Raw genomic sequence first — 23,342 nt, forward strand, 5'->3', positions numbered from 1 at the left:
TAAAATATATAATTTGAGATAGATTAAGGAATTAAATATGAATTATAAAACTTCTGGAATAATATATGGAGGATTCTTTATGACCTTGGAATTAAGAATAATTTCTAAGATCCTGAAATTTCAAGTCTATAGTATAATAAATATAAATAGCCCCAACAAAAGAATGATCTCTCTAGTCAAAGGACAAGGAAAGGGGCTGCATAGCAAGATAAAATACATCTAAACAACAATCATTCTATTCTAGTTAAACACTACAAAGAAAGGCATGTGCCCCAGTCCCATGCCAGCAAAGACTGAGAAGGGAGCCTAGACTTCCATCCTTGTTAGGCTGTAGTGAGGCACCCCACCTCTCCTACTAGGGTGATAGTAGAGAAGGCAAAGTAAGAAGCCATGACTCCTATCCCTACTGGGTAGAAATGGGGCCTCCCTTCTCTGTGGTGTCAGTGAAGACCATGTAGGGAATAGTAATGAAACACAAGGCATTCCAGCTTCTCCAGACAGCGGGGTATCAATGGAGGCATAGTGAAGAGCCAGAACTCCATACCCACCCAGTAACAAGGAGAACCCCCTTCCTTGCAATAGAGGTTCAGTGACTAACTTCAATTTAAACCTCCACCTGAGTAATGAAACACATCTCCCTTTTTTTCCACTGCTGGAGAAATGTCAGAAAATCCAACTAAAATGGAAGTTTCAGATAAAATCCAGAGATTCGTTTCATAATACCCCAGATGCCCAGGTTTAAATAAAAGATTCTTGTCATACTGAGAACCAGGATGCTCCCATATGTAATGAAAAAATATAACCAAAAGATGATAATACTGAAATGGTAGTAATGTTAAAATTATCTGACAAAGGTTTTATACAGCCATGATAAAAAATACTTCAAAGAGCAATTATAAGTAAAACAAATTTTAAAAAGATGCAAAGAAATAGAAGATATAAAGGAGAATGAAATGGAAATTTTAGACCTGAAAATGCAATAACTGAAATTTTACAAAGTTGGATTGGTTGAACAGCAGAATGGAGGGGACAGAGGAAGACTTTTGTGCATGATACCAGAAGATATATACATGTTCACAGCAGAATGAAAAGTAAAATAAAAAAGAAAAAAACTTCAAATAATCAAAATGTCCTTAACAGAACTAACAAATAAATTATTATATATTTATATAATTGATGCTATACAACACTGAAAATGAACAAACTTCATACAACAACATGGATGGATCTCAAAAATGTAATGTTGATTGAAATAAAGTACCAGAAGAGCACATACTGTATGATTACATCTTCACAATTAGGCAAAACTAAATGATACAATGTTTAGTACTTACAGATATGGTAAAATTATAAAGAAGCAAGGTAATAATTTGTATAAAATTCAAAAAGGAGAATGCAATCATGAGGAAAGAAATTAATGTTTTTAATACTTATTTTACTTTTACTACCATTTAAATAGTCACAGTTATTAAAGTTTTAAAATAGTTAAAAATATAAATTACAGTTAATATTCTGAATATCAAGTACAGACTAATTCTTAAAACTCGACTTTTCTTACATCTTTTAATATTTTTGCTATTAGTTTTATTTCTATTTCTCAACAGATCATTTTTCTGTAGCCATGTGTGCATTTCTGTTAATCAGAAGTTCATCCTCCTTTAGCAATCTGTCATTTCTTTTTTGAATACAACAGATGAAATGTCTTTTGACTGAATCACATTAGTGGAATGATCTCTGTGTGAAAATCTAACATATTTTCTAGGGAGCTGTAATTCATCATTTTAAAAACAACTTTATGACATGTGGAGTGGAGAGCAAGAATAAAAGCCAGTTTTGTCTTAGAAGATTTGAAACATATATTAGTACACTCCTTTAACTTTTGAAACTTAGATTCCTTTACTTTTATACCAAGTTATATTATGAAATTGAAATTTCAGAAAGTACCAAAGCATTAATTAGAATTCGGAAGAGTGTTATGCGGAAAATATCAGATACCTAAGCATGAAAGCATAAAAAAAGAGGGGTGATTGTTGTGTGAGTATGTGCATGTATATGTATTTCGGTTTGTTTGCCTGATTGTTTTGTTATTTTCTTGTTCATTTGTATACAGGCTTGTACACAAATCTATTGAATCTATTGCTTGGTTTATTGGGTTAGTTTATTTCTCGAATTGTGCCAAAATATTTCCTTTTGTGAATTATGTCAACAGTGGAGTAGAATTGAAACATTTTTACTTCCTTGTTTTTAATCAGGAAATTGCATGTTGTCACTCTGATCCTTCTAAAGTCTTCAAAACCTCTCTCAATGGCAGCTGCAAGTCAGTATAAATATTAAGTCTGAATTCCATGATTACCTCCTTCAGATTATAAGAAATTAGTCCAAGTTCACGTAGTGTTAATAAATAATAGTACTGGGGGGAAGTAGAAGACTTATTTAATATGTTTTTCCCTCTGTGAATAGAAAGGATATGTAAATTGGAGATATGGATTCTCATTTGATCTTTTAAATGTGCATTTTGTACTGTTGTATTGAAATTTCTTAGACTTCGGTAAAAATCCTAACAGACTTTCATGTTTACTCTATTTTTAAATAAAAGGTTTTATGATCAGTTAACTTGCAGAAAGAGTTTAGCTTTCTAATACCTTAAAGGATGCCTACCAATTTCTTACATTAGTTCTGCCTTTAATTCAAAGTATATATATCATTTAAAGAGAGAATTTTAAAAATCATTACATTCCTATCACCCTTTCAATAGTTACATTTGTAAATTTCCCTCTTTTCTCCTCAGATATTAAATTGATTTACATAACTTTAAGGAGAATTTTTTTAACTTCTTCCTATCAATCCAAGTGTTTGATTATTGAGTGTTTTCAAACCATCCATAAGTGACTGTGCCACTCTGTGAGCCTTCACATCAACTTGGGCAGGATAAGGAGGTCCTCGGACTTACGTACACTTCTGGCGTGGTCTTGCTTCCTCTCCCCAGCTCTCACAGCTTCACCAGAATAACCCACTGTAGGATCATCAGAACTAAAGCGATTATATTGTTTATGTCATTTACTCTGGGTTACTTTGGTCGTCTTAAGAAGTCAAGGACTCCCAGGTTGCCTTCCTTTCTTAGAACCCCATCCCCTGATGGCTCTGTGTAAAAGGAGGCATCTTTTATCTCCCTCACCCACTTCCTATCCGCCTTCTCTGCATTATCTTTCTCTGTAATGTGTGTCAGCCTCTGACATTCTATGATTATCTTCTCACACTACCCTCCACAGAAATGTGAGCTCCAGTAGTGCAAAGGTCTCTGTCTGTTTTGTTGCCTGTTCTATCACTAAAGCCTAGTAGAGTTCTAAACATATTGTAAGAGCTAAGTAAATATTTGTAAGATGAAGTCATGAATGAATGAATGTATGAAATAGAGAGGGAAATACTACACTTAAACACCGATTTGAAGAGTGATTTATTTATTTATTTTTGAAGTTGGGGGGTAATTAGATTTATTTTTAGAGAAGATGCTGGAAATTGAACCCAGGACCTCATGCATGCTAAGCATGCACTCTACCACTTGAGCTATACCCTCCCCCATCAACATCGATTTGAAATTAGATACTTTTTTCTTTTAACCTATTTTAAATCAAGAAAACAATTTTCATCCTGTTTTTCTTGTTAGGATCTTTAATACTATTATTTGTCCCTTGATTATGAGACTTCTTTCTAAGGATCAATTATTTGTAATTGTATCATTTACCATTTGGGATTTTCTTTAGATAATTCTAACAATTGTGAAAAGACCCAAGGTGGAATTCACATTGCATGATACTATGTAAATAGCCCCTATTGATTCACAGGTGAGGGAATGGAAATGTAAATTAAAGGGGAATTTGTCAGATCTGTGAATCACAACCCTCTTATATTCATACAATAGATGGGTGTGATATTGGATAATGACATTTTAGGACAATAAAGAGTTTCCTAATTTTAGAGATAAGGGAAGTAGCCCAGAAGGTTTTAGTAATAGCCAGTAAGTCCTTAAGCATCCGGCAGCAGTTCTAGGTCTAGAATTTGTCTTCTCAACAATGGTTCTGGCCGTCCGTCACAACTATGGGTCTATTCATTCCTTAAGGAGACTTGTAGGTTAAATCCTATCCATTGAAACTCCTCTTGACACCATGCACACTTTCACGTGTCTCAAAGTCTTCTAGGGGCATGGACAACATTCCAAGCAGGAATTGCTTAATTATAGGTTCACAGCTCATGTTTCTCAAATAGCTTTGAAAAAGCCGATAATCTTCCATGGTTCTCTGCCAGAGCCTTCTGTTTCTGATGCTGTCTGGGATCCTGACAAGCCCTTGACTCTGGCTTTTTGATTAGTTGGTTCACTTTTTTCCATGGATCTAGCCTGAACTTACTTTCAGCTTTGTTTTCAGTGAATAGTTTCACTGAAAGAAGCCTGCTTTCTTATTTTCCTTATTTCTCACCCCACTTTTGAACCCACTGATTTTCTAAAAGCTGCTAGCATTGAGACCCTCTAGTGCATGGGGATGCCAATGGATCTCACATTGTATAAATAGAAATACAAACCTTCTCTTCTTCTAGGCCTAGCCTTCTCAGAACCTCCCATCTACATCTCACCACACCATTCCAACTCCACTGTGGGATTTAATCAATCAAATGTGATTTGGGAGAGGCACTGGAGAGTCTTCTTCAGACAGTACATGGGGAGGCCTAGAATGCAGAATTTCACTTCAGTGCTACCTCTGCTCAAGCACCTATTTCAGAAGAGAGGGCCTTCTCATTTACTAATTGGTTCGTATTAATTTATTATTGCTTATATAATTTTTTCTTTTTTGATTGTATTTTATGGGCTACTTTTTGGGGAAGAATGAGAACAATTGCAGAACACTAACACTAATGTTTATGCTAAGACTGCAAGATCCCTTTTAGTGCGATAGTAAGTGCAGAATACGCCAAGAATGAAAATCAATCTATGAACAAATCCCCAAATCCCATAATGGTAAGGGTTTGGGGTATGTTTTCTGTATCCCTCTCATCTAGAAATGAAAGGTCTGAATAAAGGGGCAACTGGTAATGTTCACAAGGGGTCAAAATGGGTCCTGTTGGCTTTGTACGCGTAGCTACATCCCCCTAACAAGTTGCCATGGTCACCACAGAATTTTTCTATACATGGCGTCCAGAATTTTCTATACATGGTGTCATTCAGAGTTGGAAATGACTCAGAATAGCCTACAGCCACCTTTAAATGGGATGACATTTTCATTTTCTGTGTAAAACCAATAATTATGTCATTTTATCTAAGCGTAACTCTGCAAGTTTTAGAAATTGATGTAATTTAAGAAAAAATAAATATCTATTATAATGGTAAACTAGGTACATATGCCTAATTATATTTCCCCTTCAAATTAGTAGAACAGAAATCCAAAATTCCTACTGTAATAATTTTTCTCATTGCTCTGCCCCTGAAGCATTTATAATATGTACTACCCTAGTTTTAAACATCCACCAAGTTAATTGAACAAAACAGTTTGCAAGTACTTTGGTGGTCCCAAACAGTGTGTACACTCACTCTTGTTACATATTACATAGCTATTATTATTTTTTTTATTTTACGAATTGGGGAACTAGAGTTTGGTGTGTTAATTTTCTGTGTCAACTTTACTGGGACACAAGATGCCCAGATATTTGGTTAAACATTATTTCTCAGTGTGTTTGTGAGGGTTTTTGCTGAGGAGAATAGCATCTGAATGGGTAAACGGGGAGAGCAGATGGTCTTCCCCAGTGTGGATGGATATCATCCAATCATTGAAGACCAGCATAGAACAAAAAGGTAGAAGACTGTTGAATTTTCTCTCTCTCTGCCTGACTGGCTAAGCCAGAACATTGATTTTTTTCTTATATTCTGGGCTCCTGGTTCTCAGGCCTTGACTTGGACTAGAATCATTAGCTCTTTGGTTCATAGACCTTCAAACTACACTAACAGCTTTTCTGCTTGCAGATGGCAATTATGGGACTTCTTAGCTTCAATTGCATGAGCCAATATGTTTTATTAACATTTCTTTCTAGGTCTAATGTCTTTCTAGAAAGATATTACATATCTTTCCAGATCTGTCTGTTTGTCTGTCTATCTATCCATCCATCCATCCATCCATCCATCCAACTATTGGTTCTGTTTCTCTGGAAAACCTTGACTAATACCCTCAACGCTCATCTGGAAATAGTAAGCATGGGTGAAAAAAGCATGTATCTGCATAGAATGTGAAAGAATTAAAATTCACATGCAATTTTTAGTAATGTGAAAGGAACTGTAAAGTCCTTGAGAGAAATTGCTTTTTCTTACATTAAACAAAAACAAACAATAGTCAGCTTTGTGATTTATATATTGTGAATGCTTTATAGGTGAATGATATCATGATGATAAAATGATAGAATTGAGGCTTTGGAATGCAGTAGATCAAATGTGCATATATGCATATATGCACATATCTATGTATAATATATGTATAAGTATTCATGTATTTTCATTTAAATATCTATCTATCTATCTATCTATCTATCTATCTGTCTATCTATCTATCTAGTTATTTATCATATTGGATCAGAAGACTGTTTTTGAAACTTAGACTGAAAGGACTCAAGATAGGAATTTAATACAGCAGAGACAATATGGATAGTTTAATGCCCATGTGATATGTGTCAATTTGGCTGAAATAAAGGTTACTTCCTCATGAATACAAAAACACATAGACCATGTTCTCAGGTATTTATTTCTACTATTCAGTACCTGAAGTGAAAGTATTATTTTGCATGCAATGAAAGTATTAGAGTAATTCCTTTGTCAAGCATTTATTATTAGAAACCTCACAGGTGTTCTGCGACTTACTTGTTAAAGTAAAAACTAAAATAAGTTTTTGAATGTACGATTCAGTGTGGAAATTCTATGCCATTTAACATATCTGGATTGATAGTGTTAAAAAGAAAAATAGAATAACCAAGACTATTGCTTATTCTGGTAATCAATGGAAATTAGCTTAACTTTGACTCAAATTTTGCCATGCCTTGTAGCAACTGAGTAATAGGCTAGATAATTGGAGAGCTTCATTAATTTTCCTTAAGATTCAGGCATAATTTTATTGTTTATTAATGTTAACCTGATGCTTAATACTTCAAATGAGAAAGATTGTGCTTGTTTATAGCCAAAGGAGCAAAGAAATAATTAAGATAAATACCCCTCTGTATTCCGATGGCATTTTCATCCCAGTTTATTCTTTCCATTAGAAGAGTTACAAGGACAAGGATTTCCACAGTAAGAAACTCTCAGAAAATAAGTACATAGTGCATACAGCCAGTGAACTTTTCTCTAAGCTACTAGTTCTGGGAAAGTAAGAAGTGTATCTCAGGCAGTTTTGTCTAATAGTGAGAGGTTAACTGTTTAATTTAAGGGCTTCATGTACATATCTTCAAAACAGTTAATTATTTTGACAATTGAGAATCAAAAATGTCAGATCAATTGTAGGACACTGTAGTAATTGAGGAGATTCTTTCATTTTTCACTCTGTAACATTTATTCTCTATAAAATTCAGAATGTGCTCCTAAAGGATGCTCTATGTAGTTTGACCTACAGCCAGTCTATGATATTGTTTCTCCCATAACTAGAATGCACAGGTCTGAGAATCAAGAGCTAGGGCCTAGAAAATTACCTGTAGGATTGTGGATTCTTCTCTTTACAATTTTGGACTCAATTATTTTGGAGGTCACTTTCAAAACTGGCCTGAGTTGGTCTTCCTATCTCTAGTTCAAGAGAGGAGAAACTATGTTGGTACTCAGTCACTAAACAGGTAGCTCAGTTGAGAACAGAGATGGTGAGATTTCAGCTGTGATTGATGACTTCTCAGAATTGCACCTGGCACTTAGTAATTGTTCAAAAAATATTTATTAAATGAATGAATGCTGTTCTAAACATAATTTTGTTCTGTTCGTAACTTAAATCATCCTCAGATGATCTGGAGGTAATATTTAGCTTGCAGTTCTGAGCTGCTTATCTTGCTTTGCATCTGTTATACAGTTTCACAGCCTAACTAATGTGACACCACATTTTATCACAGTGTCGCCAATATGATGCCCACGTCAGCTCTGTTTGTGTTAATACCTGGGAGCTGGTTTAGAAGCTGAATCTGCCAAGAACACTGACGTGCATATGTTCTGTGCTTTATTTTATCATAACCTCTAAAAATATACAGTGAGAAGATTCTTGCTGACTAAATATTAACATCAAGTAATTGCCTTTGAAGTAAATTAGTTAAAGTAAAAAACATAATGACAAAAATATACATATAGCAAGAAGCTGAAAAATATTTTTCTGGGAGAGATTAAATAGTTGTTACATTTCAAATTTACTTCCCTCAAGCAGCTTTCATCATGGAGGAGGGAGATGAGAGTTTCAATAAATCATTTTTAATATGTGTTAAGCCTTATACTCCTAGCCTATATTATACACTTGAGAGTAATTTACTTCCTTTGGGAAGTTCCAATAATTCTTTCAATCCATCATTTAATGGAATAAAATAATAATCTATTAAGTGGTAACTTATTTAATATACCCAAATTATATGATATTTTATTATTGTTAATGTTTTTTAGAAGCAAACTCTAATTCTTAGTAAAAATTTCATTGTCATTCCAAAGATGTAAACACCTTAATTATTTTTAAATTCATGCTTTAATCTATAGACTTTTCTTTGAATTTTGAAGTAAATATTTAAGGTTGCTTGGAGGCAGTATTTAAAAATAGGATATTTTTGACGTTAAAGCAGAGCTTATGGGTGAAATACTTTTAATCTGTCCCATTAGGTGAAGAAATTGTGTTGTTTAAACAGACACTGTTACTATTTTTATGCATTTTAAGACATGTTTTCATTGTACTTGTGCCCTAAGAAAATATCATAGAGGATACTCTTGGAAAAAACTAAACAAGAAACAAAATTATAGAAATGTTTCTAGTAACATTATTATATTACAGAAATTTCCCATTAGTATGCTTTTAATAGGCCCACAGTTTAAAGAACCATGGTAGTATGTTTGGTCTAATAAGATATAACTGTTTCAGTATGGGGGCACAGAATCCATATTACAGCAAAGATAGGGAGCAAGGGTGGTAGGACAGAGATAACAGAGGCAGAATGAAGCTGCAAAGTTGAATGTGGTCCACTTGTATGAGCAGGTGAGGATGCTCACCCAACCCAGAGGTGACAAACAGGGACTGAAACAGATTATGAGTGGAGATGAGAGCAGGATTGCCTCAGGACATCCATTTTCTCATTATGTTATCTCAGATTGTCGCCTGGTCCTTTTGTATCCCATTTGCCTTCTACATTACTCTATATCCTCCCTGCTAACTTTGATCGTTTTCTGTGTGCACACTTCAGTTCATTAACTTATTAAACACAAATGTACTGAGCACAAATGACATGTCAGACATTAAGCCAGGATCTAGGCGTACAGATAAAGAAAATAAATGCTCTATTCCTTCAGGAAATTACAATTCAAAGGGGAACAGATGCATAAATAAATCATGGTAGTGTAATGCCAACATTGCCATAATGGAAAATGATTAAAACAGAAGCTGACCCTTGATGAGCACACACTGTGTGCTTGCTACTATGCTAATTATACATTTGATTTCTTGTTTAATTGTCACAGGAATGAAAAAACTTATACTATCATCCCTACTATGGTAAAAAACAAACACCTGGTGATAGAAAAACAAAGCAAAACAAAATGAAACAAAGCAATGTACCTAGGAATTGAAACTGTGTGACATTTATTAAGGTGTGATTACACTAAATCATTTAAATGGTTCCAAGAGGTTCTTTAAATGCAGATTCCTGGGCTCCAGTATCAAACTTCCTGAATTCACATTTCTGAGGAATGGTCTAGGCGTTTGCTTACTCTCACACAAGTTTTCTTTCTTTAAATGAGAGCAATTTTCAAGGCTAAAGCAGAAATTTTATTAGAAAATTTAAGCTGTCTCTTTAACTATACATGCATGTGTGTGTTTGTGTGTGTAGAGAGGGAGAGATTTAAAACCACAGAAAAAGGTGATCACACATATTATTTAATAAGTGACAGAGAATTTCTTAGAAAATACAGTTTTAGTTTTGCTTTTAAGATATAATTTAAAACTACATATAAAGGGAAACAGAAATAGACTAAATTCAGGTACACTTACCCAATTGATTTCATTACTAACAAACCACATTGCATTTTATTTTGCCCCAGTCATTAGGTTATCACATAAAATTTGGGTTTGGCATTTGTGTCCTTCCCTAATAACAAACTTTTCAGTATATTCTTGATTCATACATTCCATTTTCAATTAAAATTTTCATTTTCCAGTAAATATATTTTCCATTAAAGGATACATAGCAAATCTAATTGAATTCTCTATCAAGCACTCATGTGTTTTCATGTATGTAAATATATTTGCAGATAATTCTTGCATCAAACTTTGTTTTCCCTCAAAGTTTTAAAGCAACTTTATGATTATGAAGTTAAACTGATCAAATAAACGAAATTTTGGTAGCAAAAATGAGATCAAGAAAACGTCATATGGAGAATTAACTAGGAGTAAGTTTCCTTCAGTCAAGCATAATAAAACAAAATTAAAAATGAGATATATTTGAGACTAAAGAGGAAAATAAATGACAATAAAAGAAAGAAATGATGCTTTCAGCCACTCTTCAAGTATTAATTATTAACTACAGTAGGCACTTCAAAAATAAATAAACATATATTATACCATTTCAATTTGGAATGCAAATTAGATTTTGTGAGAAAACTGAGCAAATAATTTACAATTCATATGAAACTACAAATTTCCAAAAACAGCTAAGAAACGTTTGCAAATGAACAATAGGTAAAGGAGGGATACTTCAACAGATAAATAATCACAAAAAACTAGAAAGCCACTATAATCAAATCGAGACAGTGTTGCTTAGGATTAGAGGTACAGAGAAGAGAATTCAGCAGTAGATTCCATGACACGCAAATTTATTACATGACGTGGGTGGCATTTCACCTCAGTGGAATAAAAAGAGATCATGTCATAAACAGTATTCGCACAACTGTCTAGCTATCTAGAAATAAAGTTCTGTAAAATATAAAACTAAAAAATATCTAGAAGAATATATATGGAAAAAATAAGAGATTTAAAAAACTAGAATGGAAATTTAGAATCTATGTGGAGAAAGATGTGTATTTGATAACATCTTTAGGAAGTGACTCATAGCACTTACATGATATGTCAAACACTAGTCAACAGTTTCCTGGTATAACTTGACTCTTTCAGCTGCTGTATGAAGTAGTTGTTACAATCATCTCTGTTTTACAGATGAGGACAATAAGAGATAGGTCACACAGCTAGGACCTTCTGTAGCAAAATAAATCTTCATCAAAGTCCATAGGCTAGCAATAGATTTGGGGGAAATAGCTCACAACACAAAGGACAGAAAGAAGGTTACTATCTGTGTAATACAAAGAGCTTGTACAAATTGTTAAAAAGGTGAGGAGTGAGGAGAAGAAAGTAGCATAACAGGACAGAAAGGACATAAATAGGTGCTATACAGAATAACTCATCCAAATGGCCAACAGATATATAAGCAGAGACACTTGAACATACTTGTATTTGGGGATTTTCCAGTTAAAAGGAACACTGAGATATCAGTTATACCTATCCAAGTATTAAGTGCAAATAAGACCCATAACACCAATTGCTTTTATTTGTTATTGTTTCAAAGGTTTTTTTCTCCCAGAGTTGAGTTTTCCAAAAGTCAGATCTCGTATTTATTTAACACTGAGATAGAAATGGACAAAATATTTCAGTAGAGAATCATTGGGTAAGCACATCTGGTGTATATTTACACAGATTTGAGTACACTGCCTGACAAATCAGTGTAGGTAGTAATGCTCCAAATCTGTATAGCTTCTATTCTTGCTAAGTGTGTAACTCTGCTAAGTGCTACCCAGGCACTTTACAGATAATTTCCCATTTAATCTTCCCCATAAACTTTTTAGGTAGGGACTGTTTTAGCTCCCATTCTACTTAAGAAAAATATGAAGGTAAGAGGGATTGAGGCACTTGCCCTGTGTATCATATAGTAACTGGTGGTCTCAGGATTTGAACCCTGCTTCACTTGACTCCTGGATACCATGTTATACCTTTTGCATGAAACAAACTGCCATAAGGGGAATATATTTCTTTTTTAAACATGGTACATCTGTACAAACCTAATTTTTTTCTGTTATCAGTAAAGTTTTGATATCTTTACTGTCAAAAAAAGTTTGCCAATCCTGAATAAAAAGAATCATCAGTGTCTGAAATAGACATTTATCCTGTGTGTTGATGAATTTTAACTCTAAAGAGAGATTTCTCAAGGATGTCTGCTATCTGATTATATGAAAAAATACTCCTTCCAAGTAGAAATCGGAGAATCAATAATAAAACTAGATTTCATGTCCTTAGGAAGAATTCAAGACTATATACAGAAAATAAACTGGATAAAATGACTATGGCAATGTCTATATTTAGTAGAACCAAGGTACATTTTTAAGGTCACCGGCATTGAGAAAATTTTGAGATTGACTAGATAAAAGCCAGAAAGAATATTCTAATTATATAGCACATTTGTTTTACCAGAATAAAATATCTTGAGTGATCACCACAATTTTGAAAAGCCTGAATTTCCAAACAACTCAAAAGGCAAAACCAGCACAGGGAATGCAGTGTGACAGTCCAGGAGCAAACTGGAGAGCTACACTGGAAGCAGCCTATGCAGATAAAGAATGCCAGAGTGGAGGGGTCACCAAGCAATTATTGAAGAGGGACGTGTTTATTAGTTGGTTTTATAATGCAGATCAAGTAATAATTTCAAGCTATCGCCAGTAAAAGTTAAACTCAATAAAATACATTTTAATTTTCAAAATTCTATGTTTAAAATAAATGCGAAAGTCACCAAGAAGAGCCCCAGGCTAAGTATGAAAGTTACAGCTGGAGAAATCAATTTGCATGAAAGAGCCATCATGCCTCCTTTTGAAATGGTTTGCTGCTGGAAAACACAATGCAGCCCAAATACTCATAAAGGATTCAAGAATTCAGGCAGGAGGCACTGACAGCTGCAATCATTTATTTTTCAAACTCCTGGTCATGTTATGGCATGCCTGCTAGATATGAAGTATGATGGTAGAAGAAAAAAAAGTTGATGAAAGAAACAACCAGAAGGCCTTTAACACCTTTTCACAAACTTACTGTTCGGATGTCCTTGAATTTTAAATCAGAATCATATCAATGGAAATTAATTTCATGTCATTAAATTCCCCAAATAAATATTCCCTTTGGTGTAGCCACATCACCTAATAAAACCCGTACAAAGAGAATTTTAAAGTTTTAATTAATTATGGAAAAGAAAGGACTCTAATTTCATGGTGCATTTGCAGAAACACTCTAATGGTAACGTGTGACTGACGTAGGGCCAAGTTCTCTAAGTTCAATAACTTAAAAGTTATTAACTGAGATTCTACTATGTTTTAGGGTTGCAGTGAATAAACGGCAGTCCATATTCTCAGATTGCTTGTTTCTGCCTTCATTCTTTTAATTTGATGTAACATGACATTATACCTGAAGAATTAGCTCCTTTGTGAAAGTCCTGACAGCCAAACCTTTCTCCCTAGGAGAGCTTAGGGCAGGCAGGCTAACCTGGGAAGTCCTGGACTACCCTGTCAAATGGGCTTTTTAGGTACAGTCACAACTCTTTATCTCAGGAGTATCTTTAAAAAACTCTGATGTCATGTTATTTTTATTCTTCTTAGCTCATTTGGTGCTATATTCAGTTCTATTTTTATTAATTTTTCATGACTATTAAAAGCTCTGAAAGTATTGACACATTTACATGAATATATGTGGATATACATACACACATATATAACTTTTAGACATGTGTCTGTATGTTTAAAGAGTTTCAATATTTGTAAGTTTTTTTCCTCGTATTTTGCTATTAAATCCTAGATTTCAGGTAATTGGTACCTGTTATAAAATTTCAAGTGATATATTCAGCAGAATATCTATGTGGTAGATATTCTAAGACGTTACATGTGTAAGAATGAATTTTGTTTGTCTTCACTCATGAATAAGTGCTGGCTGAATACAGTGCATTAAAAATTTTTAAAACTTATCTCTGCTTACTGTGTTTCCTATTTTTTTTCTTCTCTTCATTGTTAAGTTGTTTAAATACAAATGACCTATATCACTACTCCCTTTTCTTGTTGCCCCAAATCTGCTTTGTCTTTTACCTCTCCATGGAGACTGCAGTGTTGGTCATCACAAATGATCTCTCATTAGTAATTGCCTTCCTTTTTATTCAGACATCGTTACCCATATTTATCCATGGTTTGGATCTCCTGTTCTGAATCATCACCATTTTTCATTGTTATGTCCCTTTAGATGATCCCTTATGACCCAAAACACAGCTTTTGTAATGCAGATGTTCTTACCCTTCAAAACAAGCATTCTTTTCTTTGTTAATGATAAAAGCACTTTTCAATCACCCAGGATTAAAACCTGATTGCTCTCTCCCTCCATTTTCCCTCCAGCCCCACCATTCTAAATCCTTTACCAAAGCCTGCCAATTCTTCAAAAACATCTGTTGAAAGTATCTACTCCTTCCTTTTCATCTCTTTCACATAGGAACGCCACATAGTTCAGGCTCTAGTCACATCAGGTACAGAATTTAAAATAGTCCCTGCAACATTTTTTATCTCTATATTCTCTTTTCCTTATTCTTGTATGACTAATCTTCATAAAATTTTCTCCAAAATAATTTATTTTGGGAAAAAAATAACCTGCCATGATTATTCATTTCATAAGAAATAATGCAACCAAAGATTCCTTAGCTAGGAACACAAAACTCTCCAGAATCTGAGTTTAACTTACCCTCCAAGTGAACCTTTCAATTCTTCTCTTTTTCCTGACAAGTCTAGTCTAGTCTTGTAACTTCAAAATGTCTTGGACACACTATATTTTAATCTATTTCCTATTCCATTTTCCAGATCTACTGAAGTTCTGATTGTATTTGAAGTTTATTCACTTTTAAGGCACAATATAATTCCCATATTGTTTGTTAAGCTTTTCCTAACCATTTAATTCCAGGGTGAAATATGTATAATCTGACATGCTATTGCATTAAAGACTAATCCGCTTATTTGGTCCTTAAAATATTTTGTGTGTGTGTGTGTGTGATTATAGTGTCATACAAGTATGTATATGTATTAACAAATTATTAATATATACATTGCACATATTACATTGTTTATATATATAATTTAAACTCACAAAACACTTCAACATCTTTGAGGAAAGTATTGTATTTCAAAATTCTGCACAGCTCTCATGTTCATTAGAGTAGCTTTGCATACAGTTGATGCTCAATGTACGCCTATTAATGAATAGATGTTTTAAAATGCATAAAAATGAAACTTTAGGTCATTATGTTACGGAAACGACAGGCCAGTCAAGAAACAAGCACCACTTGGAGGGTTGGAGTACTCAGATGTATTACGCCGGCGGGCTCAGAGGGGCTTCTGCTCCGAAGCTCTGAGCACCTTCAAGATGTGCACATGAGGTTTTATAGGGTAAAGTACAAGCTTGGGGTATTCGGCCAATAGGCATGGAACAGCTTTAGCAGCATCATCATCACAAAAGTGGAGGCGGGGAGGCAGCAAACCAACATTCCAAAGCCAGATGTGTATCTTTGAAAATCCAGCTGGCTAGCAAAAACACATAAACAGCAAACCAACACTAATTAACCTAGATTTACAAGTTAGTCTAGCAGAACTCAGATCAGTATTCCAATACTTAGACTTGTTAGCCCAGCCCAGCCTCTCCTTCACATTCCTAGACTTATGAGATATCTTGTCAGACCAGCCCGGTTTTTCCTTCACAATTAGACAGTATAGTTGATAAAATTTGAAAGAAAAAAGATGAACTGAATGGCCCTTTAAGATAATGAAAGAAAAAGGAACCCTCCTACACTGCTGGTGGGAATGTAGTTTGGTGTAGCCATTATGGAAAACAGTATGGAGAATCCTCAAACAACTAAAAATAGACTTACCATATGATCCAGAAATCCCACTCCTGGGCATTTATCTGGAGGGAACTCTAATTCAAAAAGATACATACACCCCAATGTTCACAGCAGCACTATATACAATAGCCAAGACATGGAAGCAACCTAAATGTTCATCAACAGATGACTGGATAAAGAAGTCATGGTATATGTATACAATGGAATACTACTCAGCCATAAAAATACTAAATGACATTTGCAGCAACATGGATGGACCTGGAGATCATCATTCCAAGTGAATTTAGCCAGAAAGAGAAAGGAAAATATCATATGATATCATTCATATGTGGAATCTAAAAAAAGAAAAAGAGAGACACTACTGAACTCATCTACAAAACGGAAACAGACTCACAGACATAGTAAACAATCTCATGGTTACCAGGGAAAAGGAGGAGGAAAGGGATAAATTTGGGAGTTTGAGATTTGCAAATATTAACTACTGTATATAAAAATAGAAAAAAACAGATTTCTTATATATAACACAGGGACTATATTCAATATCTTATAATAACATTTAATGAAAAAGAATATGAAAATGAATATACGTATATACAGTGTATGACTGGGACATTATGCTGTATACCAGAAATTGACACATTGTAACTGACTATACTTTAATTGAAAAAAATAAAAAGATAATGCAAGGCCATATAAGAGGAAAATTACCTTGAATTTCCATCAGTACAAATCCTAATCTTATAGAAAATAGTTCCATCCAGAAAGCTTAGTTTTTGTTGTTTTATGCTAACTAATTCTAGGGGAAGGAAAAGTCCCTGAATTTCCTTATGTGTGCTTGAAAAAACAAATGAAGGTGATTTTTTTCATGCATTGATTCTAGCTATAAAGAAAACTGACTTAAATATGATGCTGATGATTCTTGACATCATTATTAATGCAAGTTCTTATAGTGACCTTTTTGTTGATCTCTAAAAGATGATTGCCTTTATTCCTTGAACTTCTGTCTCCAGAATAATTTTGAAACTTTAATGTACATACACATACCTATAATGTGCATATATTACAAAAAGTTAGAATTGCAAAGAACGGTGCAGATCATGTAGCCCAATATATGTAACATTGAGGGATATAAATACATCCCTCTCAGGCGAAAATTAGCTCTATTTGCTTATCTATTTGCTTATGTTTTAACAAAACTTTTTGAGAGTTGAGTGGATTTGCTGGGGTAAACACCTGTCAAATCATAAATAAATAAAGAGTATGCATTTGAATTTCACATTTATAGGTGTGTCTTTGTACACTGACACCTGTAGAAACAGGATGATACATATTTTTAAGACTTCTCACTTCATGGCTTAAGGTGTAATGTAGAGTACTCTCAATAATTATGTTGTGAAAGCAAGATTCTGAAAAGAGTGTTGCATCTAGTTTTGTCCACTTTTTCCCCTACATAGAGGGCTTCTTTAGTTGAGGGTTGTGAGTCGAGAGCAGAACAAAATTTTGAAAGCATGAACCAAATTTTGTGTATATATATATATATATATATATATATATATATAAGCTACATTTATGTGTAGCAGAAGAGATAAACTTCTAAAGTCTCCACACTAATGTACTCTTGAAATGTTTTAAATAATTAGTCTTTATTCTAATTTTGTTTAAATTTCTCTAATGTGTCTGTGGGGACAAGTGCATATCATGGAATATTCTGGCATTTTCTCTCTCTCTCTCTTTCTCTTTCCTCCCTCCCTCTTTCTTCTGTCTGTCTCTCACATACATGCCATGCACAAACACACACAAAATAACTTCAATTTTTGCAGACAATTCCTGATTTTTTGTTTATGCGCTTACTCAGTGTTCTGAATTCTGACATTTTACAACATTTTGCACATAGTGCTTCCTTACTCCCAACTGATAGCAAATTTCTGGCTGTTTGCTTGGCTTACCAGTTACTCTAGGATGACTTTTCTCTCTATTTAAGAGAAGTCAAGAGTTTTTGGCTTTCTCTTATCTTTGAGCTTTGTGCTGTGGTCTATAAAGTGCATTCTGCATTCTCCAATCTGTCTTGAATCTTTTTGGAGATAGCTAAACTTCTGGTTATGATCTAAGTTAAAAACTGATCTTCTCCTTGACCCCATCTCACTGGCAGAACATTGGCTTCCATAACTCGGCAGAATGTCATTAAGCATTCTGTTTGGCTGTTGTCCTACACTATTAAACATATAATTCAACCGTTGTGTTCCTAATGGCATGAAGGCTACAGAAGGACAATTGTTAAACTGTGGTAATTCTTTAAACTCTCCAGACTTTAAAGTACTTTATATTAGACCTGGTTCTTTCAAGAGGGAGTTAGATACTGGGTCTGAAAACATAATCTTTATAGCCATCAGGTTTTGATCATAGGTTGTGCTGAATATATAGATAGATGGATAGATATAGTCAAACCAAATACAGCCAAGCAGTCTGTGTTTTAAGGAACTTCAATGAAAAGTTTAATGTGGAAAGAAGGCATAGAACAAGGTGTCAAAATGGTGCTATAAACTCATATGACAGGCTACTTCTGTTGTAAACAGGTGCTGAAAGTCTTTGTTTGAATATGAATCAACCAATACTTGGCCTCTGTAAGTTGCTGCTGACCAGCAGGGGTGTTTCCCTGAGATGTGGGTTTAGGCAGTAGCCCTGGTCGCTTCAGCCTCACGTGTCCTCCCTTGGAGATACTGATGATTATGTCTGTCAGTATGGAAAGATTGAGCCATACAGAGTGATGAGACTAAGAACCACATATGCCATAACCCACAACCAAGTGCACAGAAACCTTTGCAGAATGTTCCAGGCCTCAGAGATACAAAGGTGAATGACATCAGGCCTTGGCCCTAGAGGACCTTGGAGGTTCCTGGGGAAGAATGATGTGGAATCGGAAAATTAAAAGCAAGGTGCCAAATGCCCCCAACCAGATATGAACAAAGCATCAGAAGAAAACAGAAGATAAAACCACTGTCTTTGCCTGATTGTAACAAAGCTGTGAAATTATTTTCTGACTAGACATAAGGGAACCCAGTCACTTTGTACAAAACCAGCTATTTACAATTGTGGATGTAAGAAAGGTGTTAGGGACTGTGCACAAAGCTTTTTCAGGGACTCTTCATGAAACTTATGCCCTGAGAGTGTTGGAAATATGTGCCGATTGATGATTCAGGTAGAAACTACAAATGGAGTTCCTACTGTGTGGATGGAATAAACTGTGTCAAAATAAGTTGTGTAAGTATAGGAGCCAGCTGAAGATATAGTCTTTGTGAAGGTATTTTTATATATGATAGCAGGTTTATATTTCTCTATACCTTTTGTCTTCTACCAATTTTAATTTTCACTTACTTGCAAGTTAAAAGCCTGTAATTCTCACTTTGTTCTGGGAGACTCATTTCTATATAAAATACGAGCTGCTTCTTAGCAGCAATGGTCATGCGGAAACAAGAGAATAGACGTTAAAACAGTGAAACTGGCAGATAAGAAAGAGGGTATGCTGGAGAAGGAAAAAAAAGACAAAGACTTTGTCCTTTGCACTCTCTCCAGGGTAAAAATGAAGGTATTTCATTAATATGTACTTAGATAATTTTACATTCTTACAGTGCGTGTTTAAATTTGGATTTGAAAAAATACCTGTATCACAAGATTTTGCATCATCTAAAAGAATATTTTAATTTGTCCATCTGGCATTTGAAATAATACTCCACTTATTATAAAGCAGGTGTTAGACACCTCTGAATATTCCATCTTTAATTAAAGCTTAAAGAAAGTAAAATTATATTTTCTATTTTAAAACTGAAAAATCTAAAGTTACTAGACATGAATAACAAAATGTATGAAATCATTATGATTTTGCAGATTAGATAACTAATGAATAGATAGTATGTCTTGAACTTTAATTCTTGACATACTTTTGTTTTGAATTCGAGACATATGATAGGTAAGAATTCATATTTGGAGGTTGTTTATATTCAAACTTTATTTATCCTAACTGAGAAAGTCAAGTATACTCTTTAGTATCATATGGTTCAGCAACACTTACTTCGGAAGTGGGATTTCACCATAGATTTGACTGTAGTTTTAGTCACTTTTTCCAAAGAAAAAGAATTTATCATCTGATACCTCAAAGCCAAAATGCATTAAAAATGTATAGCCTGTATTAATACCTGGGTATTTTTTAAAGATTATTTTGGGTTCATTTAAGCTCAGATTCTGTCTGCCAGGATTTTGAAAATAATTCAGTGATCATCTGGAAAATCTATATACTATCCTGTAAAGATGAAAATCAAGTTTGTTTAAATTTTCCTTAAAATCTGTATGGAGAAGATTATAAAGATTGAGAAAGATGACAGGGTTATTATTTGGCGTAAACGACAGGCTAAACAGTAATACATTAAGAGTGTCTGAAGCAGAGCTAGGAAGATTGAAGTCTCCGATGGAGAGCTCGCAGCTTATTTTTGGCCAACTCTATTCAAAACATCTATTAATATTTAGCTAACTAATTGGACAAGAAATTAAATAAGAACCCAGTTCCCATGTTGAAGAACAATACCAGCCCTCTAGCTCCACTTGTATTTATAAATTCTCTCTACAAATAGGCTCTGCAAATGACAACAAGCATCAAAAGAAAGCAGATGTTAAGCAAAATTCTATGCAAGGAAACAGGCCCATTTAATTACACTGACATGGTATCTGTTCTCTAGGATCTTATAGCTCTAAAAGGGAGAACTGGAAGCTTACATCAGTGTATTTGGATGCCAGGAGAGAAAAAAAAAATAATGCTCTGAGAAGTAAAATAAACTATGTATCAAATTCATGTATAATATTAAAATGTCATTGTTAATTGAGATAGATGATAGAATTAAGATTCAAAATAACTTCAGTAGGCTTTCGTAATTTAATAGGCATGATTGTGCATTCTAAATAATGACAGCAAAAATACAGAATTAGGAAAGAAGTAATTCCAAAGAAGCATTTATGAATAATATCTGGAAGAATTTAGGTCAATTTGACTAGTTCAAAGAATTAAACCAATATTTGTTGATAAGTAAAGCACTGTGCTAAGTGTTTTAAGAAATATGAAGAGGAGAATGCACTAATCTTGTCTTGAAGGGATATGTTTATGTGCAGGAATATTCATAAGTAAAATTTACCTGTCTTGTAATTGATTAAATGAGCTCAAGTTAAAAAAATAAATAGAGACATATGACAAAATTAATTCTCCTTTGGGAGAATTTTTCACAGAAAGTTAGCTTTGAGATGGAGTTTAAAGAAAAAAAAAAGTATTTCAAAAACTGAATATGAAAGAAAGAATGCTCCAGACCAGCTCTGTCCAATAGAACTTTCTGTGGTGATAGAAATGTTAAATGTCTACTGTCTTTTACGGTAGCCACTGAGTATATACGGCTATTAAGAACTTGATATTTTTAAACTGAGAATTTAATCTTATTTAATTTTCATTAATTTAGATTTAATGGCTACCGTATTGAACAACATGAGTCATGGGAGAGAAACCAGCTTGAGTAGAAGCACTGAATACAGAGAGAGCAGGGGTCTTTGTTTGGAGGCAGCCACTTCCCTGGACTGACTGGAGTAAAGTTGGGTGATAAAGTGAAAGGTAAGATTGAAATGAAACACCCAGGTAAGACTCTGGATGATTTTGCCTATTAGACCATTATGGAAAAGGCAGTGAAAATTTATGAGCAGGTTTAATTCAAGTCCAGCCCTGGGTTTTAGTAAAAAGACTGGTGACAGTGTGTCGGAACGAAAGAGATCAGATAAGTGGTTACTGTAATAGTTCAGACAAGTGAAAGTAAGATATTATATTAAGATAAAAGAAGAGAAAATTATATAAAAACGATAACTCAAACAGATTTTTATCATATTGTACTAGTTTGATTTCCCCAAATTAAGGAGGAAACATTTGAGTGAAAATTACAAATGTTAAGTGACCATTTTTGCAAGTTGCTGGAGAAGGAGAAAACTGATCAGGGAAAGGATGGCAGCCAATACTGATGGTGTGACAAGACCAGCTATCCAAGTGGGTGACTGGAGTTTATTCCCACAGGGAAACTCTTGGGGATGGTGTAGAATGCATGCCTCAAAATTATTCCAACAAAAGAGCAAGGGCACTAAGACATTTACATATACACAATTCCTGTCAATCACTGGTTGAGGGCTGTTTCCAGGGGATGTTAATTCCCCAGGACTCCTGGCCTGATATATGCTTGCATGGGATAGTCCTCCATAGTTTCAGAAAGAGAGCCCTCAGGAGAAGAGATGCAGATAATGGGATTTGGAAACCCTCTGGAACATACTGAAATGGCTGCATCTAAACAATTTAGTCAGGACTCTGACAGCGGCTGCCACACGTATGTAGTATCATGCTGCGTGTGCAACATATCTTATAGAACGGTGTTAAAATATCTGTAAACATACTAACAGTTTTACTTCTTAAATATAGAAATAGGCAGTACTCCATTTTAAAAACCTAACAATAAAAAATACATTCATATTGGAAGCCAAATATGGCTGTAGAGTCCTAACACATTAATTCAGTCAAAAGAATGTAGATTAGATTATAGACCATTCACAGTGGAAGCAAACTATGTTGTTTTTAGAGCCAGTGGTTCTCAGAAAGTTTTCCATGGCTCTTTGATGTTCTGCCAAGTCTTCACAGTGTGCACCATTTTTGATAAATATGTGAAGCTTATTATTGCTAAAGTTATATTCCGTTATATGACAATATGTAATGAGTTAAAACGTGAGTGATGAGGCATAGCATACTATGAAGCCGGACACTTGAAATGTGTTTATTAGAACGTTTGAGAACTCTGCCATATGAGCATAGGCAATAATTTGGTCAGTGAAATAAAGATTTTAACTTAAACTCGGTTACAGTGAAAGACAATCAAGCTTAAGAAATAGACAACTGGAGATGCTTTTATAGACAACAGGAGTTACTGTCATACTGTAGTAATGACTGTATTATTCCTGGTATTTTTGTGTAGTTTTAATCCTTTTGTTGCTTTAAGTTTGTCACCAAAACTATAATATACTAAAGTGCACTGGTAAACAAACAAGAACAAGAACAGTTTGAGAAATGCAGACTGAGTTGGGGAATGTATATGCGTGTTGTGCTGACATACCAAGCTGCGAATTTTTGTATGACTATG

General features: G+C 34.3%; 1 protein-coding gene across 5 annotated transcripts in view; it reads left to right on the forward strand.

Moving 5' to 3' along the window:
* The window catches only part of IMMP2L (inner mitochondrial membrane peptidase subunit 2), a 1,220,903-nt gene extending 1,198,892 nt beyond the window's left edge, over positions 1 to 22,011 (forward strand). For 2 of the 5 annotated variants that reach the window (XM_032483675.1, XM_032483676.1), the window contains exon 8: positions 21,636 to 21,769. In XM_032483675.1, the coding sequence (XP_032339566.1) occupies positions 21,636 to 21,754 (119 nt within the window). In that variant the 3' untranslated portion in view covers positions 21,755 to 21,769. Of the gene's footprint in view, positions 1 to 21,635 lie in introns of all 5 variants that reach the window. The other 3 variants (XM_032483678.1, XM_032483677.1, XM_032483681.1) reach the window with 2 other exon arrangements.
* The last annotated feature ends 1,331 nt before the right edge of the window (positions 22,012 to 23,342 follow it).

The sequence above is a fragment of the Camelus ferus genome, chromosome 7 (genome assembly GCF_009834535.1).
Source record: "Camelus ferus isolate YT-003-E chromosome 7, BCGSAC_Cfer_1.0, whole genome shotgun sequence".
NCBI classification, from domain to species: Eukaryota; Metazoa; Chordata; class Mammalia; order Artiodactyla; family Camelidae; genus Camelus; species Camelus ferus.